The following is a 7138-nucleotide window of genomic DNA, read 5'->3' on the forward strand; positions in this document are numbered from 1 at the left end:
ATTAGGATGATTTACAAACTATTTCTTCTAGGCTCTGGCTAAAATGCTACAAACTCTTTCTGAGAGTGAAGTCCTGGTGAAGAGTCTTGTGGACTTTGTCCATCTCAGAAGTCTTAATCGGTTTAATTAGGCTGACACCCACAGCCCCATGTTATTACCGCTAGCTAAGGAAAGTTCCCACATGACACTGATTCTTTTTTAGAGCAAACCCAGTACCAGCAGTGAGTAGGGTTCCAGGTAATGAGGCAGGAAAGCCTGTGGACCTAGGGTGTACTCTGGGGAGGTGCTGGTGAGTGGGGCAGGTACATCCAGAACATAGTTGGTTAGAAAAATCTAAGTGGTCTGAATCCAGTGCTTGTCTATGTGATCCACTACAGCATCACAGGCTAGGCATTGTCCAGGCACCTGGACAAATGCTGTAGGCTGGGCAGCTTCACGGGGACAAGGTTCTCCTTGGGAATTCCTTCCATGCAGAGAGCCAGAGTGCTTGACATGAAAAGAAGTTATAACTCCATACTTAGACTGTAGAAACCATCAGCAAAAGTTACAGGCTTATAGGGGCCCACTAAAAACGGGAAAATCAAAAGGTCTCTGGATTTCAAATTAATCGGTTATCTAAAGTTGCATTTCCTAGGTTCAGCCACATCTTCATGTATTTTATGAGTGCCTCCCTAGTCACTAATTTCTTGCTTTGGTTGCTAGGTTTCTGGGTAGTTAGCCCATAGCCTGCTTCCATTTGTTCAATAGGAATTTTCATTTTTACTTGAATCTTTGAGTCGAATTGTAAATCGGGTGTGCCTGTGTAGGTTTAATCATTAAATTGTCAAATTGCTCACCCAGATCGTGTGAACAAAAATGAATAGATAGTTTGCTTTTAAAATTTTTACTTTTGGACTTAGCCCACGACTGTGAACTAAGGAGACCCAGCGCACGGATGGCAGCGAGGAGTCAATCCACAGCCAGCGTTGGGTGGCCGGTGGAGGAGTCGGAAGTGGTTGGGATTTGGGGGAGGAGATCCGCTCACACACAAGGGGAGAGGGTTGAGCCGCCATATCTGCTGCTGCCGCCGCCGCAGTTGCAAATGCAGCGTGGGGACTTAGCTGCTTCCGCGCTGCCGCAAAGGTTCGTGTCCGTACCCCTTGCCCCCTTGCTCTTGCTGCCTTACCCCTGGCGGCGTAACCCGCTCTTTCTGGCCTGTTGACCCCGCTCCCTCCCCATCAGGTCCTCAGACCATGGATCTGGGCAGCAGCAGCAGCGACTCAGCGCCCGACTACTGGGACCAGGTAGACATGGAAGCCCCGGGTTCGGCCCCGAGCGGGGACCGAGCCTCCTTGGCTGTGGCCGAGGCCCAGCGTGAGCATCTCAGCTCGGCCTTTAGCCGTCAGCTCAACGTCAACGCCAAACCCTTCGTGCCTAACGTACACGCCGCGGAGTTCGTGCCGTCTTTCCTGCGCGGCCCGGCCCAAGCGCAGACCCCCCCGGCCGACAACTCCAGCGTCCGTGAAACCTGCACCGGCGCGGGCGACCCTCAAGGTAAAAGGCTGGGACGGGGGGCACCTGTGGAACATTCCAAAGAGGAGCAGTTAGTGTTGCATGAAGGTTCCAATTCAGCCGTTACCATGGAACTTTCAGAAGCTCTGGTAGAAAATGGAGAGGTGGAGATGGCCCTAGAAGAGTCATGGGAGCACAGTAAAGAAGTAAGTGAAACAGAGCCAGGGGGTAGTTCCTTGGGAGATTCAGGACCCCCAGAAGAAGGTGGCCAGGAAATAATGGAGAAAGAGGAAATAAGAAAATCTAAGTCTGTGCTCGTACCCTCAGGTGCTCCTAAAAAAGAACATGTAAATGTGGTATTCATTGGGCATGTAGATGCTGGAAAGTCAACCATTGGAGGGCAAATAATGTTTTTGACAGGAATGGTTGACAAAAGGACACTTGAGAAGTATGAAAGAGAAGCTAAAGAAAAAAACAGAGAAACTTGGTATTTGTCCTGGGCCTTAGATACAAATCAGGAAGAACGAGACAAGGGTAAAACAGTAGAAGTGGGTCGTGCCTATTTTGAAACAGAAAAGAAACATTTCACAATTTTAGATGCCCCTGGCCACAAGAGTTTTGTCCCAAATATGATTGGTGGTGCTTCTCAAGCTGATTTGGCTGTACTGGTGATCTCTGCCAGGAAAGGAGAGTTTGAAACTGGATTTGAGAAAGGTGGACAGACCAGAGAACATGCGATGTTAGCAAAAACAGCAGGGGTAAAACATTTAATAGTACTTATTAATAAGATGGACGATCCCACAGTAAATTGGAGCAACGAAAGATATGAAGAATGTAAAGAAAAACTGGTGCCCTTTTTGAAAAAAGTCGGCTTCAGTCCCAAAAAGGACATTCACTTTATGCCCTGCTCAGGGCTGACGGGGGCAAATATTAAAGAGCAATCAGATTTCTGCCCTTGGTACACCGGATTACCATTTATTCCATATCTGGATAATATGCCAAACTTCAGCAGATCAATTGATGGACCAGTTAGACTGCCAATTGTGGATAAGTACAAGGATATGGGCACTGTGGTCCTGGGAAAGCTGGAATCAGGATCCATTTTTAAAGGACAGCAGCTTGTGATGATGCCAAACAAGCACAATGTGGAAGTTCTTGGAATCCTTTCTGATGATGCTGAAACTGATTCTGTAGCCCCAGGTGAAAACCTTAAAATCAGACTGAAGGGAATTGAAGAAGAAGAGATTCTTCCAGGATTCATACTTTGTGACCCTAATAATCTTTGCCATTCTGGGCGCACATTTGATGTTCAGATAGTGATTATTGAGCACAAGTCCATCATCTGTCCAGGTTATAATGCGGTGCTGCACATTCATACTTGTATTGAGGAAGTTGAGATAACAGCCTTAATCTCCTTGGTAGACAAAAAATCAGGAGAAAAAAGCAAGACACGGCCCCGCTTCGTGAAACAGGATCAAGTGTGCATTGCCCGTTTAAGGACAGCGGGAACTATCTGCCTGGAGACATTCAAAGATTTTCCTCAGATGGGTCGCTTTACTTTAAGAGATGAGGGTAAGACCATTGCAATTGGGAAAGTTCTGAAACTGGTCCCAGAGAAGGACTAAGCAGCGTTCTTGATGCCCCTGCACAATACTGTGAGAACCAACTACAAAAGTTCACCACCTTTTCTTATTTACTGCCCACTGACAGACTTTTCTCCATATTTTGCAAAGAGAAATTTCACAGCAAAAATCCATGTTTTGTCAGCTTTCTCATGTTGAGATCTCAATTATGTCACTGTTGAATTTACCCACAAGTTTCCTCCTCCTCTGCCATTCTGCTTCTTGAACAGAATCAGTAACAGCTTTGTAAGTGATGTGGATGTAATTGTCTATAACAATGAAAAATTAATGTATTTTTTAATTTTTCATTTTTCCTTAAGATATTTAGACAATGCTTGCTCCACGCAGACCAGAGTGTGCAGTGTGTGTACATGTTGAAAAGACACTAACATGTGAATAAAATATTCCATTTGAAACTTATTGATATTTGCAATGCTTTTGAATATTTTTTTAATTTGTATGTAATAGTTTGTAATTAGCTTTTTCGCTTTCTCAGGTAATTGAATACATTTTATCACGTGGGCATAGTAAAACTATCCTTCACTCACTGTTTTAAGTGAGGCATTTACAAACTGCACAGGTTTATATTAAAGAAAAAATTTTATTATGAACAAAAATTTATTTTAGGGCTCTTCCCAATGAACTTTGCTTTCTGTGTCCGAGTCCAGTCAATAAAGGAGCCCTTCTGCTTCCCCACTTGTGATTTGAAAAAGAAGGGCTCAGGACATCTGTCAGGTCCCTTAGTGTTGAGCAAGGCCAAATTACAAAGATACCTGGGCATTCAGACTGCATGTTGACTAGACTTATCTGTACTACAATCATCTTAACACACCGCTTTGTTTTGTTCACCACGAGAGCTGTGATGTAGGACACAACACAATAAGGGGAATGACTATTGAGAAGATAAATGCTTGCAGTAGGACTGTTAAGTCATTTACTGAAAAGTAAGGGTTAGTGAGGGTCCTGAGCTGGGAAATGACACCATTCCACCCTTCTATTCATTCTTCAGGGCTTAGGGTTAGTAGGAAAGGTGAAAGGTCATTTTTGCCATCAGATCACGACTCACTCTTGGGATCAGAGATACTGGACTGATCTCTGAACAATGTATTGAGGAGAACAGCTGTGGATCCTGAAGTGGCTGCTTTTATTGCCAGGAGAGCAGCCTTATAACCTGCATATCTGTCAAGAGCTGCAAATATTTTGTCTTGGTAAGTGGATACTGGCCTGTTGTAAACCCCTGCCCAGTGATGGGCAGTGCCAATTCCTCACACTCATTGGCTAATTGAACAGCAGTGTAGACTGCTGTCAGAACACCCTGGGCCCATGCTCAGGCAAAGGCAGTGTCCCCTTCTCCATAGTCCCTTTCTTTGTGTACCCATGTACCTCCAGGATGTCTAACCTGCCAGAGATAGCCGCTGGTCTTGTCATAACATCAATAGCATGGTTCTGTAAATCATCCATCATAGATCTTCAGGACACCCACATGGGAAATGAGGATTTTTATTTTGTTATATGTCAGCTGACCTAATCCACAGGGATGGGCCTCATTATCTTGGACCAGTCCCTTAATAATCGGAATGTCAGTGGCAAGAGTTTCATCTTCATTTTAGAGTTCCTTCTCTTGCCTCTGTGCTCTGAACTTTGTACAAAATACAGACCAATCCAGTGTTTGCTAAAAAGTTTTGCCCTGGTAGTCGCTTTAAAAAAAATTACTTCTAACGCTGCATCAATCTCATTGTTTTGCAATTTTAGTAATTTACCAATAGGATTATTGTGGCTGTCTTCCTCTAAGAGGCCAAAGCCCAAGGCGGGACGGAACTCTTTTTCTCCATCCAATTTGGATAATTTCCCATCAAAAACTGGCTCCTAAATGTCCTTCTCATTAGGCAGTTGAATAGAAATTTCTCCACTCATAACTCTAAACTGTATAAAAAAACTTTCGGGGAGCAGGGCATAAATCTTTGTAAGTAGATATTAGAAACCAATTCTTTTCATTTCAGTGAGAAGCAGATCATCCAGACGATTGGAGACACCAGACTCTAACTTCGCAAACACCTTCCTTTATAGTTCTTAATGCCTGATGGCGTTCTCCAACACTGCAACTTGGAGCCATTCACATAGTACTAGCTTCCATAGGGCATACAGAGCAGCATCACTTCAGAAGTCCCTTATTGCCTCCAATTCAGACCAGTTTAACTTAACTGTCCCCAGAACTTCATCTCAAATTCCTGGCAACCAAGATCATGTAGAATCTCCTGAAGTCTGGCTGCATGTTGTAAATATATTATGAACTTACTTCTGGCTTTCTCAATAATTGTCTACCAATTGGCTCTTGGTAACTTTTCTCCCGAGATTCTTCCTTTACTTTTCTGGTCGTGATGGGGCAACTCTGAGAGAATTTAGGGAAAAGGGACAGCTTATTCTTTACTTCAACAAAGACCCAAGAAGGTAAGAAAGGGGAAAGTCTTGGCTGGGTAGAAGCCAGCAGACCTCCACACTGCTCTTTTCGAGCATCTTTCTCTGGTACCCAGGACAAATTGCCAGTGCTTTTAATATCTACTTGCAGTTAACTATTCCTGTCTTTAAAAGACAAATACTTTCTCAAAAATAGACCCTGCTGTCACAATATCATGATTCTGGTTTACTACAATGCAAGAACTTTCTCTTTTTAAAGTTTACTTACAAGCATTTTGCATTACAAATATTAAACCCACTCGTTTTAGTTAAAATGGACTGTTTAGCAGCAAGGAGATGATTAGTTACCACTTCATGGCCATTAAAAAAGAAACTAACGATCACAGAAGTTCTGCCCAAACCTGAGCATTTGAACATGTTCACACTGATCCAGTGCCTGTTTTCATGTTCAGTATAATTCTTTCTATATTTTCTGTTGAGACTATTGGTATATTTCCATTTGTACTAGTTTTCAGTCTACTCATGGTTGGCCACTGGGGGGAAGGAAAATTTGATCCAAGGTTTCTGACCAGGGACACCACTAACTATTTCCATGGCATGAGGAAAGTGAGCTTGCCTTAGAATTTGGCAGAGGCTTTTTCAAAACACCTCGTGTGTTTGTTAATGTTCGACAGATCACCAAAGTCAGCAAGGAAAAGGAAAAGAGAAAAGAAGAAACTACTGTATGAACATGCCATGTATGAGAAAAGAAAACAAGCTTTGCTTACATACAAGGGGGCACAGCTTACAATTTTACACTATAGCCTGTAGAAGATTGACTCTTGGCTTCCCTCACAGTTCTATCCTGCACTCAATAATGTCAGATTGTTTTAGAGGAAATTTGTCTAAATTCTAGTAGGAGTTCTCTTTTCCTTCATTTACCCTTAAAAATGTATTATTTCTTTTACAAGTCAGTGGGTGAAAAATTAAGGCCTTAAGAATCACACACCAATCCAAGGAGTTTCAGTAAAGCCCCTTATTTTCAACGTAGATAAATATTAAGCAATCATGGGGCCAGCCCAGTGGCATAGTGGTTAAGTTCACGCACTCTGCTTCAACAGCCCGGGATTCACTGGTTCAGATCCTGGGCACAGACATAGCACTGCTCATCAAGCCATGCTGTAGTGGTATCCCACATAAAATAGGGGAAGATTGGCACGGATGTTAGCTCAGTGACAATCGTCCTCAAGCAAAAAGAAGAAGATCGGCAACAGATGTTAGCCCAGGGCCAATCTTCCTCACCGAAAAAAAAAATATATATATATAAAGCAATCAGAATTTACATACACAGATAACTTGCAGACATTTCTCAGCCATCTAATGAAGACGTTTCTCTCTTTGCTAAACTTCTTCAAACAAAAGCCCAAGCAGAGCATATTGAGAACTGGCTCCAGTTTTAGCATGAGAGGACAAAAAAAAGAAAAAGAAAAGTTTATCCATCATCAGGTTACTGTACACAATCATGTCACTGTATCTCTCACTTGAGATGATATATATCCAATACATATCCAATTACAGCTCTTGTTTCACATTTGGGGCATTGAGTAAAAGGCTTCCTCTAGTGTCTAACA

General features: G+C 42.9%; 1 protein-coding gene across 1 annotated transcript; it reads left to right on the forward strand.

Annotated features, from left to right (window-relative positions):
* Nucleotides 1-997: 997 nt before the first annotated feature.
* GSPT2 (G1 to S phase transition 2) lies at nt 998-3533 on the forward strand. Its single transcript, XM_008509643.2, has 2 exons — nt 998-1122; nt 1222-3533. The coding sequence occupies exon 2, from the start codon at nt 1233-1235 to the stop codon at nt 3114-3116; it is 1884 nt and encodes a 627-aa protein (XP_008507865.1). The 5' UTR covers nt 998-1122; nt 1222-1232; the 3' UTR covers nt 3117-3533.
* The last annotated feature ends 3605 nt before the right edge of the window (nt 3534-7138 follow it).

Source organism: Equus przewalskii, chromosome X (assembly GCF_037783145.1).
Source record: "Equus przewalskii isolate Varuska chromosome X, EquPr2, whole genome shotgun sequence".
Lineage (NCBI taxonomy): Eukaryota > Metazoa > Chordata > Mammalia > Perissodactyla > Equidae > Equus > Equus przewalskii.